This window comes from Equus asinus, chromosome 1 (genome assembly GCF_041296235.1).
Source record: "Equus asinus isolate D_3611 breed Donkey chromosome 1, EquAss-T2T_v2, whole genome shotgun sequence".
NCBI lineage: Eukaryota > Metazoa > Chordata > Mammalia > Perissodactyla > Equidae > Equus > Equus asinus.
In genome coordinates this window covers 131,342,768-131,366,282 of record NC_091790.1, presented here as the reverse complement: position 1 = coordinate 131,366,282, position 23,515 = coordinate 131,342,768, and the positions used below count along the sequence as shown (strand labels likewise).

The window sequence follows — 23,515 nt, the reverse complement described above, 5'->3', positions numbered from 1 at the left end:
TAGAGACATCTTCTACTCTATGGATTTCAACACAAAACCAACAAATAGGAGATCTTGTCAAGATGGTGGCTTAAGCAGACTCTGAACTGACCTCCTCCCATGAACACAACCAGGTTACAACTATTCTTGGAAAATTACCCCTGAGAGAGAACTGAAAACTGGATAAAAAGAACCCACACAACAAGGGACAGTGCTGACTGAGGTGGAAGAGACAGAAATTCCTTCTGGAGAGAAAAAAGCTGCTTTTGCGAGCTGTGGAGCTTTACAGCCAGCTGGCCAGGAGCAACCCTAAGGTATGCAGCCTTCCCTGGAGGAGTGGGAACCTGAGCATGGGTGTGTTACTACTATAAGCATTCTTCAGACTCAGCACAACTGAGACAAGGATCATAATATCTACCTTTGCTGGTTATTAACTGCAACAGGGAATACCTCTAGAAAAGCTATGGGACATAAGCCGAAAAACCTAGCTCTTAAAGGGCCCATGCACAAATACATCCATCTCGGAAAGCAACCTAAAATCACCAGAAAGGTGCACAGTCCTTGAGTGAAAAGAGACTCACCTGGGAGGCTCTGAGTGCATCTCAGGTAGAGGTGAGACCTAATGGGGGGCTGAGACATTGGCGGAAGCCATTATTATGACCTAGTACAGGCATGCTGACATAGACTGTGGCAGATGCCATTGGAGTTCAACCCCTGGCTGATCACCCCAGAGGTGTGCCACACCCACTAGAGTGCAAATATAATTCAGCTCAGCCAGGGCAGGCAGCTCACCTTAAGGACTGGACCCACCCAAGAGCAAGCCCTCAGGCTACTTGTTAGCCTATACAGACTGGGTGCATCAACTTGCAGGCAAGCAAGTAGTGTGTCCTATTCTGTGAGGCAGGGCCTAGCAGATGGGGAATGTGTGGGGCATTGGTGGAGAGTGTGGGGGCACCCACAGTGTGGCTACTGGGTACACTCCAGGGGTTCGGGATGTGTGTGCAGGCCAGCACAGTGTCAATGGTGGGTGTGAAACTGTAGGGGGTGGGGTTTATCAGTGGCAGAAGACCTGTGCTTCTCAAAAAGCCTCATATGGAATAGGACATGCCTTCCAAAGCCTGAAACAATTGACTGCTCCTGTGCCTGGGGCCAGCTCTACTCAGCTGCAATGCTGATAGACCTGACAACAGCTTTGCAGGCCTGAGGCCTACAGCAATTTTAATTCCCTGAGCCTAGCAACCAGCCACACTAGGGGCCTATTCACTTAACAGAAAAACTGCAACAGGAGTGTGCTATTAGACCTTGTAGCCAACTGTACTGGGACTCCCCAAACCAGATTTACAAACAGCCAGCCGAGGGGAGGAAACACAGACTCCCTGGGTACCTGCAGCAAGAGCAACCCTGACACAGCAGAAGGACACAAGCAGCCCACACAGGGGTCACTCATGGAACATTTGGACTGGTGAGGAGAGGGAAGCACACAGCTGCACCTCAAAAGGCATCACTTACATAAGGCCACTTCTCCAAGATCAGGGGACACAGCTGACCCACCTAACAAATAGATATAAGCACAGAGAAAGAGGTAAAATGAGGAAGGAAAGGAAAACGTTCAACCAAGGGAACAGGACAAAATCCTAGAACTAAGTGAAACAGAAATAAACAATTTACCTGACAAAGACTTAAAACAAAAAGTCATAAGGATATTTAATGATCTTGGGAGAAGACTGGATGAACACAGTGAGAACGTCAACAAAGCATTGGAAAATATAAAAAAGAACCAATCAGAAATGAAAAATACAATACTGGAAATGAAAAATTCGCTAGAGGGACTCGAAAGCAGAGTAGATGACACAGAAGAATGGAGCAGCAAGCTGGACGAAAGCCTAGAGGAAATCACCCAAGCTGAACAGATAACAGAATTAAAAAGAATGAGAACAGTCTAATGGAACTCTGGGACACTATCAAGTGCACTAACATTCATATTATGGGTGTCCCAGAAGGAGAAGAGAGTGACAAAGGGGAAGAGAATCTATTTGCAGAAATAATAAATGAAAACTTTCCTAACATAAGGAAGGCAACAGACATCCAAGTACAGGAACCACAGAGAGCACCAAACAAGATAAACCCAAACAGGCCCACACCAAGACACATTATAATTAAAAAGCCCAAGATTGAAGATAGAGAGAATGCTAAAAGTTGCATGAGAAAGGCAACAACTGACATACAAAGGAAACCCCATAAGGCAATCAGCTGACTTCTCAGCAGAAACCCTACAGGCTAGAAGAGAGTAGCATGATATATTTAAAGTGCTGAAAGGAAAAAACCTATAGCCAAGAATACACTACCTGGAAAGTTATCATTCAGAATGGAAGGAGAGAGAAAGAGTTTCCCAGACAAGCAAAAATTAAAGGAATTTATCACCAATAAACCAGTTCTATAAGAAACACTAAAGGGACTTATTAAAATGGGAAAGAGAAGATCACAAATAGGAATAAGGAAATTATCGAAAAAAAAAAGGTACTAAAACCACTGGTAAAGGCTAAAATATAGTAAAGATAGCAGATCACCCATGAAGATAACATGAAGGTTAAAAGACAAAAGTACTAAAATTAGCTATTTCAGTAACAAGAGGATAATGGAAACACACACACGAAAAAAGAGGTTAGAGATAATATCAAAAACATAAAATGTGGGAGAAGGGGAGTAACAGAATAGAGCTTTTAGAAACAGCTTGAGCTAAAGAGACCATCCACTCAATATCGATTGTTATATACATAGATTATTATATATGAACCTCATGGTAATCACACCAGAAACCTATAATAAATACACAAATAGCTAAGAGAAAAGAACCCAAACATAATACTAAAGAAAGCCATCAAACAACAAGGGAAGAGAGCAAGAGAAGAAGAAAGGAATAGAGAAGAACTACTAAAACACCCAGGAAAAAAAAGTAACAAAATGGCAATAAGTACATTTTTTATCAATAGCTACTTTAAATGTCAATGGACTAAATGATCTAATCAAAAGGCATAGTGTGGCCAACTGGATAAAAAAAAAAAGACCCATGAATGTGTTGCATACAAGAGACACACTTCAGACCTAAAAACACTCAAACTGAAAGCAAAGGGATAGAAAAAGATACTCCATGCAAATGGCAAAAAAAAAAAAAAAAAAAAAAAAGCAGGCGTAGCAATACTTATATCCAACGAAACAGACTTTAAAACAAAAACTAGGGCCAGCCCCGTGGCCAAATGTTAAGTTCCCACGCCCTGCTATGGCTGCCCAGGGTTTCGCTGGTTTGGACCCTGGGCGTGGACATGGCACTGCTCATCAGGCCAGGTTGGGACGGTGTCCCACATGCCACAGCTGGAGGGACCCACAACTGAAATATACAACTACATACTGGGGGGACTTGGGGAGAAAAAGCAGAAAAAAAAAAAAAGGAAGATTGGCAACAGTTGTTAGCTCAGGTGCCAATCTTTAAAAAAAAAATAAAATAAAGCAAAAACTATAACAAGAGACAAAGGGCACTACATAATGATAAAGGGAACAAGCCAACAAGAGGATATAACACTTATAAATATCTATACACCCAACATAGGAGCACTGAAATAGATAAAGCAACTATTAACAGACATAAAAGGAGCAATAGACAGTAACACAATAATAGTAGGGGATTTTAACACTCCACTTGCACCAAAGGACAGATCATCCAAACAGAAGATCAACAAGGGAACATTGGCTTTAAACGACACATGAGACCAGATGAACTTAGTAGATATATATAGAACATTCCATCTAAAAGCCATAGAATACACATTCTTTTCAAACGCTCATGGAATATTCTCCAGGATTGGTCACATATTAGGCCACAAAGCAAGTCTCAATAAATTTAAGAAGAGTGAAATAATACCAACTATCTTTCTGACCAAAAAATGCTACCGAACAATGATTAGGTCAATGGAGAAATCAGAGAAGAAATAAAAAAATACCTGGAGACAAATGAAAATGAAAACACAACATGCTAAAATCTATGGGATACAGCAAAGGCAGTTCTAGGAGGGAAAGTTTAGAACAATTCAGGCTTACCTCAACAAACCAGAAAAATCTCAAATAAACAATCTAACAGTGCAGCTAAAGGAATTGTAAAAAGAAGAACAAACAAAGCCCCAAATCAGCAGAAGGTAGGAAATAATAAAAATCAGAGCAGAAATAAGTGGAATAGAGACTAAAAGAATAATAGAAAAAAAATCAATGAAACCAAGAACTGGTTCTTTGAAAAGATAAACAAAATTGACAAACCTTTAGCTAGACTCACCAAGAAAAAAAGAGAGCAGGCTCAAATAAATAAAATCAGAAATGAAAGATGAGAAATTACAACGGACACTTCAGAAATACGAAAGATTTTAGGGGAATACTATGAAAAGGTGTACGCCAACCAATTAGATGAGCTAGAAGAAATGGATAAATTCCACCTTCCAAAACTGAATCAAGAAGAAACAGAGAATCTGAATAGACCAATCACTAGCAACGAGATCGAAACAGTGATCGAAAACCTCCCAAAAAATAAAAGTTCAGTACCAGATGTCTTCCCTGGTGAATTTTACGAAACATTCAAAGAGGAATTAATACCTAGCCCTCTCAAACTCTTCCAAAAAACTGAAGAGGAGGGGAAGTTTGATCATCTCAATAGATGCAGAGAAAGCATTTGACAAGATACAGCATCCATTTATGACAAAAACGCTAAATAAAATAGGTATACAAGGCAAATACCTCCACATAATAAAGGCCATATATGAGAAACCCACAGCTAATATCATTCTCAATGGAGAAAAACTGAAAGCTATCCCTGTAAGAACAGGAACTATACAAGGATGCCCACTGTCACCACTCTTACTTAATACAGTATTGGAAGTCCTAGCCAGAGCAATAAGGCAAGAAAATGAAATAAAAGGGATCTAAATTGGAAAAGAAGAAGTGAAACTGTCACTATTTGCAGATGACCTGATTTTATATATAGAAAACCCTAAAGAATCCAATAAAAAAAACTTTTAGAAATAATAAATGAATACAGTCAAGTTGCAGGATACAAAATAAACATACAAAAATCAGTTGTGTTTCTATACATGAACAACAAAGTAGCAGAAAGAGAAATTAAGAATACGATCCCATTTACAATTGCAACAAAAAGAATAAAATACTTAGGAACAAACTTATCCAAAGAGGTGAAAGATCTGTACACTCAAAACCATGTAACATTGTTGAATAAAGCTGAAGAAGAAACAAAGAAATGGAAAGATATTTTGTGCTCTTGGATTGTGAGAATTAATACAGTTAAAACGTCCATACTTCCTGAAGCAATCTATAGATTCAATGCAATCCCTATCAAAGTTCCAACAATATTTTTCACAGAAATATAACAAAGAATCCTAAAGTTTACATGTAACAACAAAAGACCCCAAACAGCCAAAGAATTCCTGAGAAAAAAGAACAAAGCTGGAGGTATCACACTCCCTGATTTACTACAAATATACTACAAAGCTATAGTAAGCAAAACAGCATGGTACTGGCACACAAACAGACATACAGATCAACGGAAGAGAATCGAGAGCCCAGAAATAAACCCACACATTTATGGACAACTAATTTTCAACAAGGGAACCAAGAACATACAATGGAGAAAGGAAAGTCTCTTCAATAAACGGTGTTGGGAAAACTGGACAGCCACATGCAAAAGAAAGTAGACCATTATATTACACTATACACAAAAATCAACTCAAAATAGAATAAAGACTTGAATCTAAGATCTGAAACCATTAAATTTCCAGAAGCAAACATAGGCAGTACACTCTTCAACATCGGTCTTAGCAGCATTTTGTCAAATACCATGTCTGACCAGGCAAGGGAAACAATGGAAAAAATAAACAAATGGGACTACATCAAAGTAAAAACCTTCTGCACAGCAAAGGAAACCATAAACAAAACAAAAAGACAACCTAACAACTGAGAGAAGATATTTGCAAACCATATATCAGACAAGGGGTTAATGTCCAAAATATACAAAGAACTCATACACCTCAACAACAACAAAAACTAACAACCTAATTAAAAAATGGACAAAAGATCTGAACAGACATTCCTCCGTAGAAGATACACCAACAGGCCAACAGGTACATGAAAGGACATTCAACATCGTTAACTATCAGGAAAAAGCAAATCAAAACTACAATGAGATATCATCTCACTCCTGTCAGAATAGCTATAATTAACAAGACAGGAAAAAATAAGTGTTGCAAAGGATATGGAGAGAAGGGAACCCTCGTACACTGCTGGTGGGAGTGCAAACTGGTGCAGCCACTATGGAAAACAGTATGGAGTTTCCTCAAAAAATTAAGAATAGATCTACTATATGATCTACCATATGATTCCACTGCTAGGTATTTATCCAAAGAAGTTGAAAACACAAATGCATAAAGATACCTGCACCCCATGTTCATCACAGCATTATTCCCAATAGCAAAGACTTGGAAGCAAACTAGGTGCCCATCAAGGGATGAATGGGGGAAACAAGATGTGGTATACATACACAATGGAATACTACTCAACCATAAGAAATGATGAAATTTGGCCATTTGTGACAACATGAATGGACCTTGAGGGTATTATGCTAGCTACATGAAGTAAGTCAGAGGGAGAAAGTTAAATATCATATGACCTCACTCCCAAGCAGAAGACAAAAACAATGACAAACAAACACATAGCAATACAGATTGGATTGGTGGTTACCAGAGGAGAAGGGGAGGGGGAGGAGGACAAAAGGGGTCTTTAGGTACATGTGTATGGTGACGGACTGTAATTAGTCTTTGGCTGGTAAACATGACATAATCTACATAGAATTTGAAATATTATTACAATGTACAACTGAAATTTATATAATGTTATAAATCAATGTTACCGCAATAAAAATAAAATAAAAATAAGCCAATAAATATCTCTATCTAGAATGTATAAAGAATTCCTACAAAACTCATACACTAGTGGAAGTGCTTATTAGTACAACTATTTTGGATGTACATATACCCTATGACTCAGCAAGTCCTCTCCTGGGTGTAATCAGACAGAAATGCATGCACAAGGGCATCAAAAGATTTGTACAGCAATTTTTACAGCAGCATTTTCTGTACTAATAAAAACTGTAAGCAACCTAAACAATTACCCTTGGGAAGGAGGGAAAGCACAGTAACTGGGAAATGGTACAAGGAGATTTCTGGAGTACTAGAAACATTCTACATCTTGACCGGGGTGGTGGTTACATGAGTATTCACCTGTATATTTCTGTGTGCACTTTTGTGTATGTTTGTAATACTTAACAAAAATAATTTAAAATATATATAGATGTATTCAACTTGACGTCTATATGACAATCTAGGAAATTTGAACAATTGATTGCACATTAATGATATTAAAGAATTCTTGTTAATTTCTTAGAAGTCATTAGGTGTGATAATGGTACTGTACATGTATGTTTTTAAGAGTCCTTACATTTTAGAGATACATACTAAAATATTTATAGTGAAAGGCTATTATGTCTGAGATTTTCTTTAAAATAATCCATGGGTGAGAAAAGGAAAGGGTACAAGGAGGTACAGTTGAAAGAAGACTATGAATTTATAATTGTTGAAGCTAGGTGACAACTGTTGAAGCTGGGGAAGAGGACATGAAGAGCTTCATTATACAGTTCCCTCTACATGTTGAAATTTTCCAGAATACACTTTAAAAATATAAACACACAAAATAATACTACATATATACTGCCATTTCTATGTATGTAATACATACTATGTATAAAATATACATACATATTCTATTTTAAAAATCTGTATGTACATATAAATTCTCTCTAACAGATCTGGAAGGATAGAGTACACCAAACTAGTAACAGTGATTAATTTTGGGGTGGGGAATGGGATTGGTAATATTTGTAATGTTTTCCTTTTCTCCAAGTAGAATATACTCATATGTATCTAGTAAAACAAAATTAATTTAAATCAAAAAAGTAGATTTTTAAAAAATCAGCATATATAAAATTCTTATTTTTAAGCTTACTCTCACCTTATAAAAAAGCAATTCTGAACATTAAGCATAGGCTTAAGACCTAACGAGACTCAAGAAAGTAGTTTGAAAACCTGAGAATCTCTGGTGGGGTGATCAAACATCCTTCCTGTATTGCATCAAAGACAAAAACTCGGCCACGACAGAGGACTGCAATGTGACTTGGAGTATGCCCTTCGCTCTCTGGAAAAAGAAACAGAAACCATAAGACTCAAACCCCTCAAGTTAAACAAGAGTAAAGCTGCATATTTACATCCAATAGGGAAAAATAACCATTCCTCCAGTATTTTATCATATATTCATCAACTGTATCACATGAACACAAACACTTTAATAAGATGATGGAATTTCAGTTATTATGATATAAATAGAAGCTCTTGAAACCTGTCCATGTTTCTAGAAACATCTAGAAATCCATGGGAGTTTCAAATATTTGTACACCTTGAGACTCACATAAATCCCAAACTACTGCAGGGATTTCTTGCTTTATTTATGGGTAGGAATGGGAAGGGGAAAAGGGTAGCAGAGGAATCCTGGAGGAGAGCTATTTGAATGAACTAACAAGTTTCTCTTTGGGAATATTTTAATGTTGATCGTTCAGATAATTTAATTGCAGTAATACCTGGCTATGATTTCTCAATAAAATCGTTTTTAGTAGAGTAAGGGCACTGTATGCCTGAGTAGCAAGGAGAAAGAATTTTGCCCAATCTGTAGTTTTACTTAAGGCTCTGATAACAACTGGTAAACCACTGATAATTGATTCTATGATTCCTCTAGCACATCTTAACTCCCCCAAAACTATTTGCTTGCTGTAAACCTTTGACTATTCTGATTTAGCCCCATTTTTCAAGTACTAATCCCTTTGACAAGGTTCTTCCTATATGATCCCTGCTTCTTCTAAGAAAGGAAAAAGGAAAAAGAAGAAGAAAGTTAGAGAAGACATACTGCTACTGGAAGGAAATTTACTGGTTGATATTATGTACAAGGAACTGTGCTAAATGCTTGATACACATTATCCCATGAAATCTATTCATCAACTATGAAGAAGGATCATGTCCTGATAGCACTACTATTTTTTCTCTTGTATCCTATTTCCTCAAGTCCTAAGAGGTCAGGTATATATTTTCCTTGTCTCTCATGGTTACATTCAAACCATTTCTTCTCTCTTCCCCTTCAAAAATCCCCATACCCTTTTACATCTACCACCGCAACCTTTTATTGCTGTTGTCTACTAACCAAATCCTATCCAAAATTTAGGGCTGGCAAAGACAAAGGAAAATAAACTTGATGCCAAGTTAATCAATAAATGGTGGGGAGGGGGGTGACTTGACAGGAGTGTGCTACCTCAGGATGAGCCCAAGGGGGGATATTTGAGCAGAGACCTAAATGAAGTGAAGGAGGGAACCATGGAAATATCTGCAGGAAGAGAGTTCCAGGCAGAGGAAACAGCAAGTACAAAGGCATTAGGACAAAAATGAGCTAGTTTGTTTAAAGGAAGACAAGTTCAGTACAGCTGCAGCAGAGAGAGAAAAGGGTAGAATGGTAGATAAGGTTGGAGCCAGATCATATTGGCCTCATAAAGGACTTTCAATTTTAAGTATGATGGGAAGGAAGTCAACGAAGGTTTTAAAGGAGAAGAGTAATAACGTAACCTAATTAATATTTTACAAAGGTCACTCCAGCTGCTATATGAAGAAGAGATTATAAGAGGCAAGAGAATATACAGCAAGGTCAATTGGGAGGTGACCGAAGTGGTCCAGGTGAGAATGACCTAAGTGAAAGGTGATGGTGGCTTTGACTGGGGTGTGACACTTGAAGGAGACAAGAGGTCAATTTTGTTTCTTTTAAGATGTGAGATATTACAGATTGCAACAGTCCAGTAAAAAGGAAAAACTGATAATGCAGCACAGAGAAAGAGGATAATCCAGAAGCAAGGTCCTTGATTAGGCAAGAGGAAGTGGGGCCCAGTGCACCATATAGAAGGGTTGTCCTTAGGAGGCAGAACAGTTCATCCATTTTAAACAAGGGAAGGCAAAGTATATGACTGTGCATTAATGTATTACAAGGAGGTTGCAAGATGGGTAAATATTTGAATGAGTATGTTTTCTATGACGGCTGTAACAAACTACCACTAATAACACAAAATTATTATCTTACAGGTCTGGGGACCAGAAGTCTGAAATGTGTCTTACTGGGTTAAAATGAAGGTGTCAGCAAGTCTGTGTTCTTTCTGGAGGAAGAGAGAGAATCCGTTTCTAGAAGAATCTGTTTCCTTCACTTTTCCAGCTTCTAGAGGGTGCCCACATCCGTGGGCTCATCCATCTTCAAAGCCATCAAGGGAGGATCACGACTTTCTCATGCTGCCATCTCTTTGTTCTCTTTTCTGCCTCTTTATTCCACTTACAAGAACTCTTGTGATTACTCTGGGCCCACTTGAATAATCCAGGATAATCTCTCCATCTCAAGGTCAATTGATTGGTAACCTTAACTTCATCTGCGACCTTAATATCCCTTTACCATGTAACCTACACATTCAACAAGTTCCAAGGATTAGGAAGCGGACATCTTTGGGGAGCCATTATTCTGCCTAATCAGATAGGCTGGTAAATTTGGTGATGGAAAGATTGCTTCATATTTGTTGAGAATAAGAAAAGAATTTACTAGCTGAGAATAAGGAAGGACAAGGCATGAAACAGTCTTCTCTAGAAGTGAGAGAATGACCTGACAAAAGAATACGGCAAGGTAGCGCTGTGGGTCCACTTGAGGTTTAAACTGAGAAAAGTAAGTGAAGTTTTGTGGTTTTCTCTGGCCAAGTAAATTGCTAGGGTAGATATCTTTGATATGTAGAAATAAGACAGAAGATTGAAATTTAATGGTTGGGGTTGGGATAGGGAGGGAGTGGGTGGGCAAAGATTTGAATGTGTATTCAATGGAGCGGTTACAGTGAAAAACCACAGACAGAAGTGAAGACTGGGGGTGGTGGAGGGAGAAATGGAACTGCGAAGAACTGCAGTAGGGTAAATGAATTGTAAGTCACAATGTGGTCAAAGAAAAATGTGGCTGAGGTGGACTACTAAAGGAAGTGAGTTGGGAAGAAAAAGTGGAGATGCCAGTGAGATGCCTACAATTGAGATGTTAGAGGTAATGAAGTTTTTGATAATAACAAGGTGTAGGGTATGACCATGGGAGTGGGTGGCTGCCTGAGAAGGAGTAGAGATAGAGATTCCTGCGGGAAGAAAGTTAAGGAAAGGAGAGGCCATGATCATCTATAATTGGAAGCTAAAGTCATCGAGAATGTGACTGAGGTAGTAATGGAAAGCAAGACAATGAGACTGGTGCTAAAGCAATCATTGAATGAAGAGGAATGATCATAAGGAAATTCACCGCAACACTGACATGCTGTGGTCATACAAGCTGATAAGCATCTTGTGTGTGTGTGTTGAGGGGGGAATGCCCGGGGCATGAATAAATTGTAAGGAAGAAAGGAAAATGGAAAGGGCGATGGGAAATAAAGAGGACACCAACATCTCCTACACGCCTTCTAGTACCAAAGTATAAGAGAAAAAAAAATCCCCACTTGAGATGGTTATAAGGAAAGTAGTACGCTCAAAGAATAACCAGGTTTCAGTGACAGTACCTTTCAGAAGGAAACAGGAACTTTTGGAGAAAAAGTTGAGGATATAATGGATTTTGCTGACCATGAGGTCCAGAAAGTAGAGCAGAAGTGTTTGGGGAATGAGGGGGGGTGGGTCACAGTAGTAGGGAACCTGAATCAAATTAGGCTATGCACAAATCCATGAATGCAGATGACAAGAGATGACAGGGGGAAGTCTGAACTTCTTGGGCAAAATGAGGTAAACAGGATGAAAGGCATGACTGACTCAGTCTTAATGGTCTCTTAGGGGATAAGTAAATAAACAAAACAAAACTCACTCTAACAAGTGCCTCCTTATTGACACTATCCTCTTAGTCACAGCAGCCTGCATGCTGCCCTCTCCCTCAACACACATTTCCTCCATATCCAGGATAGATTCCATGGCCCAACATTATAATTTTTCCCTGGCAAAAACCCTTAAATCCTTCACTCTCTTTTCCTCTGCACCTGCCCCTGATTGATGCTGAAGAAAAAAAACACCAACACACCATCTAATCTAACTTTAAATTCATAAATATACATCTCAAAAGGGTACTCAACACTGTTCAGCTGCCCTACACTTTCACAGCATATTTGCTTTTCCCACTTTCCAAAATAGCTTCAAACCTTCTCCTTTCTCCTCAGATCTTCCACCCAAGCTAATAACCTCAGTTCTTATTTCACCAAGGAAAACACAAGTAATACATAGGACCTCCTCATCTTCCAACAACAAAACTAACCAATCTATCTCCATCCAGATTCACACTTTCACTCCCTCTCATCCTTGCTCCTGTCAGAGACCAATCCCTCTACCCTTTCTGCTCTTGATCCTCTCAGCTCTTACCTTCTCAATGTTTTTAGCTCCTTATCCTTTCTCCTACAAGATTACTTTTCTTTCTCACCTATGTCATTCCTATGATATAATTATCACCCATCTTTTAAAAAAACAAAAACAAAAATAATATCTCCCACTGTAAATCAAAACTTTTTTTGCAAGCATTAATTTCCAAATGTTGTCACCTCTTCCTCAATTTGCTTTTATCTCCTCCAGGTGAGCTCCCTTGCACAACTTCCACTAAGACAGCTCTTGTCAAGTACAGCCTCTCTTCCCATCACGTTGACAAATCCAGTGGTCACTTTTAATTTTTATCTCATTTGACCTCTCAGGAGCATTAGAAAAAACACTTCCACCGCCTGGCTTCTGGGAGAGCACTGTCTTTGTTTTCTTCCTACCTTGGTCTCTTTTGCTGGCTCCTCCTCCTCTGACCACCAAATACTGCATTTGATTGTGATAAGAATGGTTCCCCTGATCATCTTCACCTATATTTGTTCTGACAGCTTAGCTACTCTTATGGCTTTAAAAACGATTTCTATGCCTGCTAATGATGACTCCTAAATCTATATCTGCAGTCCTGAATTCTCCCCAGAACTCCAAACTTTGTATCCAGCTGCCTATTTACATTTCCACTTAGATATTTAAAAGGTATCTTAAACTCAACATAGTCTAAGGGACCTCTTGATTTTCCTCCCTAAATATCTCCCCTCAATTTTTTCCATCTCATAAAGCAACACATCTATCCACCCCGTTAGTTACTCAAGCCAAATATCTTGAAGTCATTTCTGATTCTACTTTTTCTCTTTTATCTCACAACCAATCTATGAATAATTCTTCTAACTACAAATCCAAAATACATAACAAAAACAACAATCTGAACTAAACAAAAACAAATAAAAAGCCAAAAACTTGTGCTGGATCATCTTATCATTCAGATCCTCAGAGAGGCCTTCCCTGACTACCTAATCTAAAACAGTCACTAAAACTAAAACTAGCAGTTACCACAACAGAATTTTCCATTTCAGGATATGTTAGGACACCAAGCAGAAATTAAACACCAGGCTACTAAACTGACAGTAAAAACAAAAACTTTGATGAGTCAATCTGAACTCTAGTGCCTTGAAGAAGAATGATACGAGGTTCTCACCTCATATAAGGGGGAAAAAGGCACACCCACAAAGAGAAATGGGGCATGAGGAGCACACACAAGAAAACACTCAAAAAGAGAATTCAGATAAGAAGGAACGAGGGTAGAAAGGGAAGGATCCAGATCATATGCTCCGGATTTCCTAATACTCTGATTCATAATTCTACTCTTGAACTAAAATTTAAACTCTCAAATGAAGCAAAGTGAGCATCAGGTTTGCAGAGAATCAAAGATATAGTTTAGAAAATCCATTCCCATAAATTACTTCCAACTAATCAGAATGACTGAAAGATAGGTTCACAAAAAGCCTTTGATTAGTCAAAATCCAGTAAGAAATATTCTTCAAAAGAGTATGCTCCACAGTGTCATAACTACAGCAAAACTACCCAAATCCTAATGCCTTTACCAAAAAACGTACCCAAGTTTTCTACTTACCAGTCCTAAAATAACTCATAACTGAATCTCTAGTAATTCCTGGCACCTTGCAGGTAGAAAATAGCATTCGGAATTGACTCATATCTAGAGGAGTATTTCCAACTTTATGAACAGGCACTTTTTCTCTATTGAAACAAAAACAAGTATTTTTTATCAAGAAGTCATTATAAACCTTATAAACTAAACAGTCACAACTCTAGCATTCATCCCCAAACTAAATCAAGCTTCTCAACATTTTGCTACCTGAGACCTTGAGTAAATCTGTTACTAAATTCACATAACTATCCTTACTTTCTTAATAGCTGCCAGTAGTTTAAGTTATGCCAAAGATTTATACTTCCTCTTTCCAACTGAGTGCCTTCCTTTGGAGGCCAATAGTGTTCAATATAGGGCGCAGGACCCGCAAAGTTGACATTCAGTTGTGACGGCATACGAACATCCAGATACGCAACATTCAGCCACCACTCTTCCAGCTAAAAGAAATTAAAAACATCAGCCTAATGATATTGATAATACTTGAATGTGTAAGTGCTGGCAAAAAAAATAAATAAATAAAAAAGACCTATATTTGTTCTTTTTGCTTTACTCTTCAATACTTAACGTATGTTCTTGTTTTAAATCATCACAGATATTGAAAAATGCTATTGTGATCATTTCTTTCCTTTAGAATTGAAGGATCTTAAGTACTATTCAGTTTAACTACATTATCAAAAACATGAAACAAGAAAGCACTAAAAAGACACCTTCAGACAGATCAAATTGTCACAAATACTCAACAAAGTACTTAAGTGTGTTTTCTCAGAGCACCTGGTGTATAACATGCATTCAACAAATCCTCACTTAAATATAACAGTTATTAAGGAATTTACAATTTTCCTTTCCCAAGCAAAAACGGAAATATCAAATCAGAAATATAAAAACTTTTTGGTGGACTAAAAACTAATTTAGATTTCTCAAAGACACTACTTTCTATGTGTACCTCTTTCACAATACACAATTGAATTTCATACATAAGTAAACAGATCTCATAAAATTGCTTGGCATTCTTTTTGAAGAAATTGATGTTATAAACTATAATCAGTCATTCAGAAAAAGATATAAGTGAAAAAGATACAGACAGAACAACTTCTTTACCTTTACTCTGATTTAATTAAAAGCACTCAAGTTTCAAGACTGAAAATAAAGAAATCTGGAAGTAGAAAATTTTATTATTCCATCATAGGTATCAATGGCTAATGAAAAAATCAGCTTGCTTTTTATTTCTAAAACTAAAAGATAGTTACAATCATTATTTCTATACTAAGGCAATGTTTTCTAATTATGAAAACTCATTCTCTGGTTCATACTATAGAAATAAGAGTAGTTTAAGCTCAAGAGGTCAAAGAAGATTCCTTGTGGAAAATTACTGAGATCCTCAATAATTATTATACCAACATCTCAGTCTATATAACTGAAACATAGAATACTCATAATCATTCTCCATTCCAATTCGGCAATGGCCCTTTTTCTCCCCTGCACTATTTAGATATTTGTACACCACCTAAGTGACATGTCTACTTTAGTGTTTTGGGTTTTTTAGCCTATGATTACCTGGACAAGATGTTTCTCTGAAGCATGGTCTACAGATCACCTGCATCAGAACCATAGGGAATAGTTGCTAAAATAAGGATTTCTGGGCCCCCATTCCAGAGATACCGAATTAGAATCACTGGTCCCAGGAAATCTGCATTTTAACAAATTCCCCATATGATAAGAGAGGAGCACACTCACAACACTCAAAACTCCCCAGAGTTAAATAATTCATTCATTCTTTTGGATAATGATAATGACAACAATGACTTCAAGAATTTTTAAAGTAATAATTTTAAAACAAAATCTACATACATTTTTATTTTTCATTCATTAAGCATCAATTTCCTAATTATAAGCACAATAACATAAATACCCAATTTCTTTTTCCTTTTGCCCTTTCAAGTAATTTCTCGTGTAATTCTCCTCCAATCCCATTTTTAAATTTTTGGACAATTTCTTCAGTTTTCTTATATTCTTCCTCATTTGCAAAGGGCTTTACTATAAAGAAAAAATATGCATTAAAGTATTTAGACATCAAGTACCACAAACTCACCTCAATTTTTATTACTTATACAAACCTTAAGACTCAGAAATGTAAAACAACTATGTATGTATTCATTATCACAGAAGGCCAATAAGTTACAATAATTTAGCACATGATAACGTCTGAAAAGCAACAATGCAAAATACTATAAAAAATAAAACAGTGGATATTATGTAATCTGATAATCATGGTCTGAAAAATTATTTTAAAATAGTCCAAGATGATAGTTAAAATGACAAAGACAGAGCTATCGTCTAGCTATTAGTCAATAGGAAAGTAAATCCTGTTTAGCCACGAATAATAGAAATTAAGCTCCTTTCCACTAATGTTCAAGCAAAGCCTTGAACATTATGTATATATGCAATATGTATGTAAATTTAAGTGTAAAGCCTGCCCAGAGCTGTTCAGGGTGTCTTGTGGCCAATAATGGTTTCCTTCAAAAAAGAAAAAAAAGGATACAGGGTTCTTAGTCCATGAAAAACTGTTCTGAAAATTAAGCTGTAGATGAAAGTAGAATAGAAATCAAGGGACATTAATATTAATATCTTCCTTTTGTTTTATTTTGTCTCTTCAAAGTCTTATCTTTTTTGTTTTAAAGATTTTATTTTTTTCCTTTTTCTCTCCAAAGCCCCCCAGTACATAGTTGTATATTCTTAGTTGTGGGTCCTTCTAGTTGTGGCATGTGGGACACTGTCTCAGCGTGGTTTGATGAGCAACGACATGTCCACGCCCAGGATTCGAACTGACAAAACACTGGGCCACCTGCAGCAGAGCACGCGAACTTAAGCCACTCAGCCACTGGGTCAGCCCCTTCAAAGTCTTATCTTAAACTCAATTCAAAAGCTGTATTCAGAGAAAGTATAAATGAAGTGAATAATCAAAAAAAGTGAATAATCAGTGAATTTTTAAAAAAAGAAATTAGAACTTCCAGATGAGAGTAGATAAGAAAAAAGAAGAGAGAAAAGATATAAAAAAAATCAGAGGGTTTCCAGTTAAAGTGATCTAAATACATACATTTATTTCCACTCCTGGAAACTCACTAAAATGACAGTGAAGTAATAAAAAAGGCATAAATTCATAAGGACAAAGAAAATGAAAGAAGAGAGGACAGCATACAAGTTAAACTAACATTTTACAAATTAGAAAACACATGAGAAACCGGTAACTGACTTTGTAGAACGGAGAAACTTAATATCTAAACCCTGGAGATGGAAGGGAGGAGGAGACAGGGTGGGGTTAGGTGCAAACCAAGAAGCAGCCCCATCCCTGCAGCAGAATCCCAGAAAGCTTCAACAGTTCATCACAGGTGGGCTCCCAAAGGCAAGGGGCAAAGAAGGCTCAAAACGGGAGGACTGTTGGAAAGTCTTTAAAAGCAGCAGACAACCACGCCATCCACGCTAGACCCTGCAGGTCTCTTTCTCCACTCTAGAAAGCCAGGCAACTTCCTCCCAATGCCAGTAGAAATCCAGAGGTTTACTCTCAGGAGTTGAACCAGACAAACTGAATACATAGATTCTACCCCATATTGAAAAACAGGGATTATAATGAAAGTATACACCCAGAACAATGAGTCCTCCAGCCCCCTTCCCCTACCCAGCCCCCAAAACACTAGCAGTCAGGCTTATGCCTTCTGAACAAAAGATGAGAGGATTCTTCTTTGGGGAAACCAGTCAGTCCAAGAGAAAGGAGTATTTGGCTATGCCCTAATGGAACTGCTATACCTCTGCCCTATTACCCTACAAGGCTTAATATAAGGTCCCCTAGCCTCGAAGCCCTACCCATGCACACAGAGGTCCCAATCAGCTTTAAAGGTCTGACTCTTAAATATGAATGACTAAGGATTACCAGATATTGAGGAAAGCCTCTCACATGAGTCAGAGAGCAGAATGGAACAAAAAAAGGATTGGTGATATCAAACAGTACATAGACCAAAAAGGGAAAGGCACAAATAATGAAAGGGAAACAGTTTTTTTAACTAAAAGCTTAGCCCAGAAGGACCCAGATCTAAGTAACAGGAATTCCAGAGAGCAAAGGGAGGAGAAAACTATCAAAGAAACATACTTTAAAAATTTCTTAGAACTGAAGAACATGACTTTTAAACTAAAAGAACCCACTGAGTGTTCAGAGAGATAAATGTAAATACCTACACACGTGTAAAAACCTACATCACTGGGAAATTCAGAATGGTAGGGACAAAGAAAAACGTTCTCAAAGGCATCCTGAGAGTAAAAAACAACAGGTCACATATAAAGGATCAAACATCAGAGGGGCATCAGATTTCTCAAGAAGAACAGTTTCTTCAAAACTCTTAAGAAAAATCATTTCCAACCCAGAATTCTATACTCCACCAAACAATCAAGTATGAATGTAAAATACATTCATTTTTAGGTCTTAGATTCCTTTCCTCCTAGACACGCTTTCTCAAGTAGCTACTGAAGATACATTGCACCAAAATGAGGGAAGATAAAGAGGAAGATGGAATCCAGGAAGTAGAGAATCCAACACAGGAGAGAGAGGCGAAGAGAACTGCCAGGATGGTGGCCGAAGGAAAGCCCCAGGATAACAGCTGTCCAGCCAGCTCAAGAAAAGTGAATGCTGACTGAACCAGAAGAGTAGAGGGCCCCAGCAGAGATGTCTCCAAGAAGAAATGAAACTAAGAGAATATCTTATGTGTTTAAATTCAGGGATTTTCAGTGTATTGAAGTGTTTGGAATTCAATTCATTATGGATACAAAGTACTAAGCAAATGAAAAATGAGGAAAAACAAAATGTAGCAAAAAGATAATCAAAGTACACTGAATGGTTCTCTTGTGAATAATCGCATAACCATAAACCCTAAATGGTCAGGCGATTTAATTCAAATAAATACTGATTTAAATCAGGTGAAACCTGATTTAATACTAATTTAATCCCAAATGGTGATTTTGTACCACTATATTGAGAGAATGAGAGAGAAAATGTGGATATGTTGGATCACATATACATTGGGTGTAGGGGGAAGGAAGGTCATGAGATACAGAAAGTTAAAACCCACATCTTTTTAGGAACGAATTTAAAATATTTACAACTAAAAATTCAAGAAATAGCAATATAAGAATGTTGGTTTAAATCCAGAGATAAACAACACAAGAAACAGATACAATATTTGAAAATGCTTGCCTGAGGGAGTGGGATTTGCAGGATTCCCAGTTTAAGGGGGGATGAGGCAGAGGACTACTACTTTTTATTGTAAGCCTAATAGTACTATCTGGCTTTACAAACTATGGAAAAATTAACATGAGAGAGGAGAAGTTTTGGACATTTTAAGAATACTTTAATTATCATGAGCCTAGAGGAAAAAGCAATTAGATCCTCATCAACTTCTAACAATTTCACAGTTTTCTAAGTTGCTAACAAAATTAATATACACTAGAAGATTACAAACATACCTGATTCAAGATATCTTTTTAATGATTCTTCAAGTGAAGGAACAGGCAGTGATGGAAGAGAATCTTGGTACTGAAATGTTCGTTCTTCAGCTGATTTAGCCAACTGATTTTCCATGATGCAATCACAATCGGAAAACTAAAGAAAAAAGCCCTCACAACTTCAATCTCATAAATATTCTTATATATGCTAGTTCCAATTCACCAAATTAATATCTAGGGACCACAGGCTACCCAGGACTTGATGCTAGTTCATAAGGCATTCATAAACTTGTCAGAGAGAGAAAAACAATTTTTTTTTTAAAGTATAGACTCACAGTACTAGAGGCTAAGGAGTGATCAATGGGAATGGCATAATTATCATTAATTGAGCATCCACTATTTGCCAAGTACTGCAGTGTTAAAGAAAATGTGTTATCTCCTTAATTTTCATATTATCTCTGAATGATGGCATTCACGGCCACTCTACATATGAAGAAACCAAAACTCAAGAGAGATTTAGTAACTTGCCCAAAGTCAAAGCAACAACTCAAGCCCAGATCTGTTTGACCGCGATCTTCCAAGTATATAAAGGCTACACGATAGCGGATGAGGAGACCTGCAGCAGGTCTAAATGGGCAAGTACAATTCAGATGCAGAAAAGGATGGGCTGAGAGAAAGAATTTTGAAGAGCAAAGTATAAAGAAGTGTGGAAAAGTCATCCAACTGTCGAGTTACAGAATATTATAGTATACACAAATCACATGACAAGCTGCTGTGACCTAACTGTGCAGATGGTATATGCAGATATGCAGAATGGTTTCACACATCCCAAAGCAATCTTCAACACTTTCCACAACTGTATTAATTTTCATCAGAGAAATCAAACTAACTCAAAACTAAATCAAAATGAATGATGTATGTAAGTGCTAAATGAAAAATGAGATTTCTCAAAGAAATTATATAAATATATATAAATTAAATTATATATTAAAATAGCAATTGAGAAATCAAGAACATTAATATTGAATAAGAATTTCCTGTCCTTTAAATACTACTTTTTAAAACTAACAGCAAAGCCAAACAAAATATTCCACTCATAGAACGTTACAGAATAAACCATCAAAAACAAGGGTGTGGCAGAGACTGTTTTCAGCCAATATCATTTTTCCCATTCTTTCTTAACAGAATCCTGAGTTTTAGTTGGGTATACAGCCACAAAACTGTATCTTTCCTACTCTCCCTTGGAGCTCAAGTCCAGGTTTGTGATGTATGTCACAAAGGTCATGCCCCTATTAAGGACTACATGTGCTCTCCCTGTGCGTTCTCTCTTTCTCACTGCCTAGCAGGTAGTGCCAACTGGAACGGCATCTTGGACCTATTATTGGAAGCCATGCACTGAGGTTGTCAGAATCTACTAGCTCTGGACTCCTTCCTCTACATGTATGAAAAAACTTTTATCTTATTCATGCCATTGTATTTTGGCCTTTCTTTGCTAGGGTAGAAGAGCTTAGCCTATACCACTAATATAAAGAGAGAATCCAAAAATGAGGTACAACAAAGATCTCATAGTTTCTCCCTATCTAATGACTTTGGCTGCACTTCTCTTTGACCATCCATAAACATGGTTTTAGACCTAATGGAAATGTAGATCTAGGACCAAATACCACGTGCCTCTGGACAACGAACTTTAACTGAATTTCCTTATCTGTAGAGAGGATAATCATATAATCAGATAGAGTTGTTAGGATTTTTTTAAAAACCGCCTGCAAAAGCACATTATAAAAATAATCTAGTAGAGACAACCATATTATCCTAGATAGAATTTCTATGAATGGCCCCCAGGATTCCACTCCCTCTAATCCACAGAACCTATGAATATGAGATTATCACTTCCATGAGTGCGACTGTGTTATTTTATACAGTCAACTGACCTTAAAGTCGGGAGATTATCCAGGTGGGCCTAATCTGATCACTTGAGCCCTTAAGCGCAGAAAGCTTTCTCTAGCTGGTGGCAGACAATGAGTCAGGGAGGTTAAAAGCATGAAAAGTGTTGGAGGTGTTGTCTGGCTTTGAAGATGCAGATGGTCAGTCTTATGGAACTGAGAGAGGCTTCAGCTGACAGTACAGAAATGGGAATCTTGGTCCTACAACTGCATGGAAATGAATTCTGCCAACAACCTCAATGAGCCTGCAGGTGGATTCCCCCCCAGAGCCTCTGGAAAAGAGCCCAGACATACAGAAACCTTTATTTCAGCTTTATGAGATCCTAAACAGAGTACCCAGCTAAAACCCGCATGGACTTCAGATCTACAGAAGCTGTGAGATAATAAATTTATCTTTTTAACTGTTAAAAAAAAAAGTTTGTTAAGTTTGTAATAAATTGCTATGGTAGCAATAGGAAACTAATACAGATATATATAAAAGATAAATTATTCTCTGTGTACCTCCCTGCCACTTAATAGACTCTAGGAAACTGAGACCAAGATTACTAATTCCATTCTCACTACAATCTCACCTCACCAGGAAGTACATGTTAAAAATATGAATTATCAGATTCTTTCATGAAGGATTATTTGCCATGAATTTTCAACCACAAAGATTAAATTAAATAATATAATTACAAAAGAACCTATATATGCATTTAGAAAATGAGGACACTGGATTCAATTACAGTGGGCTTCCTGGTGGCATTAAGATGTAAACTCAAAGCGGAAAGTCAATCAGAAACAACAAGTAAAAAAATAGATTGTCACATACCAGTACACCAAGATGAACTGTTTAGGACTGACGGTAGCCTGTTGCAACAATTCTGTTTTGAGATCACAAGCCTGGCGACTGTGGGAAGGAAGAAAGAAGCTTAACAATTGCAGGGGGGGGATAATTAACAAAAACTTGGAAAGAGGGTGGAAGGCAGACAAGCCAGGGGTTGGGAGGCCCCAAGACTCAACTTTTGGTAATCACAGCCAACACACGCGAAAGTCCATCTGCTAGAGAGCTGGATAAAAATTACTACAGGATTAACTAGGTTTCGGACAATCGTACTCCGTTCCATTAGACAGGTCCACAGGATACAAAGTACATCCCGATGCCCAGGTATCCGGTGCCGGCGCCCTGTCGCAGGGGACAAGCGTTCAACGCTTGGCTCTAGGAGGAGCAGACGGCGACGAGAGCGGAGACTCCTCCCACCAACCCAAGGGCAGCTCTGCACACTCAAGAGGCCGCCGAGAGAGACAACTCCAACCAAACATCACGACGGACCAGCCAGCGGACCAGCCTAGCGGCCCAACCTCAAGGGTACCTCTCCGACCCCGGCGGGTGAGATCACTGATGACAGGAGACCCTCGCTGAGTCCTGACACCTCCGTCGTTCTACACTATTTAACTCCGTTCTACAGGACGTAACTTTCCCCCACCCGCTGAGGATTAAGGGAGGGAGGGGGCGCAGCGTCGCCCGCCTGCTTTACCTCGCAGCCGCGCCAGTCGGCTCCCTAGCGGGAGCCAAGGAGAGCGGCAATTGGATGGAAAGCCGCGAGGGTCCCGCCCCGAGAACATTGGGGAACAGGGATTGGATGGAAAGCCGCGAGGGTCCCGCCCCGTACTTGAAGCCGGGGGCGGGCCGGGCCTGCGCTCTAGTGGGACCCGCTCGCTGTTCCCGTGGGTGTTCTCTGCGCGGGGTTGGATTCTAGGCTGTGGGCCTGGGACGGGCTCGCGGGATGGCACATGGACTGTGTGAACACTGTCGGGCAGCAGTTAACTGCTTGCCGCAGGTGGAGCACAGCGCCCTGGCCCGAGATACGGCGGGGCTTCTGGGTCGGCGGTGCTCCGCCCACGCAGGTACCGAACCCTCG

General features: G+C 38.4%; 1 protein-coding gene across 14 annotated transcripts in view; it reads right to left on the bottom strand.

The window, feature by feature from the left end:
• The window catches only part of CROT (carnitine O-octanoyltransferase), a 54,363-nt gene extending 31,204 nt beyond the window's left edge, over positions 1–23,159 (bottom strand). For 2 of the 14 annotated variants that reach the window (XM_014861316.3, XM_070507643.1), the window contains exons 1-7: positions 22,967–23,134; positions 22,426–22,503; positions 19,690–19,825; positions 16,091–16,215; positions 14,437–14,618; positions 14,146–14,270; positions 8,169–8,277 (exon numbers count right to left, since the gene is read on the bottom strand). In XM_014861316.3, coding sequence (XP_014716802.1) covers positions 8,169–8,277; positions 14,146–14,270; positions 14,437–14,618; positions 16,091–16,215; positions 19,690–19,804 — 656 coding nt within the window. In that variant the 5' untranslated portion in view covers positions 19,805–19,825; positions 22,426–22,503; positions 22,967–23,134. Of the gene's footprint in view, positions 1–8,168; positions 8,278–14,145; positions 14,271–14,436; positions 14,619–16,090; positions 16,216–19,689; positions 19,826–22,425 lie in introns of all 14 variants that reach the window. The other 12 variants (XM_070507651.1, XM_070507615.1, XM_070507636.1 and 9 more) reach the window with 12 other exon arrangements.
• Positions 23,160–23,515: the final 356 nt, after the last annotated feature.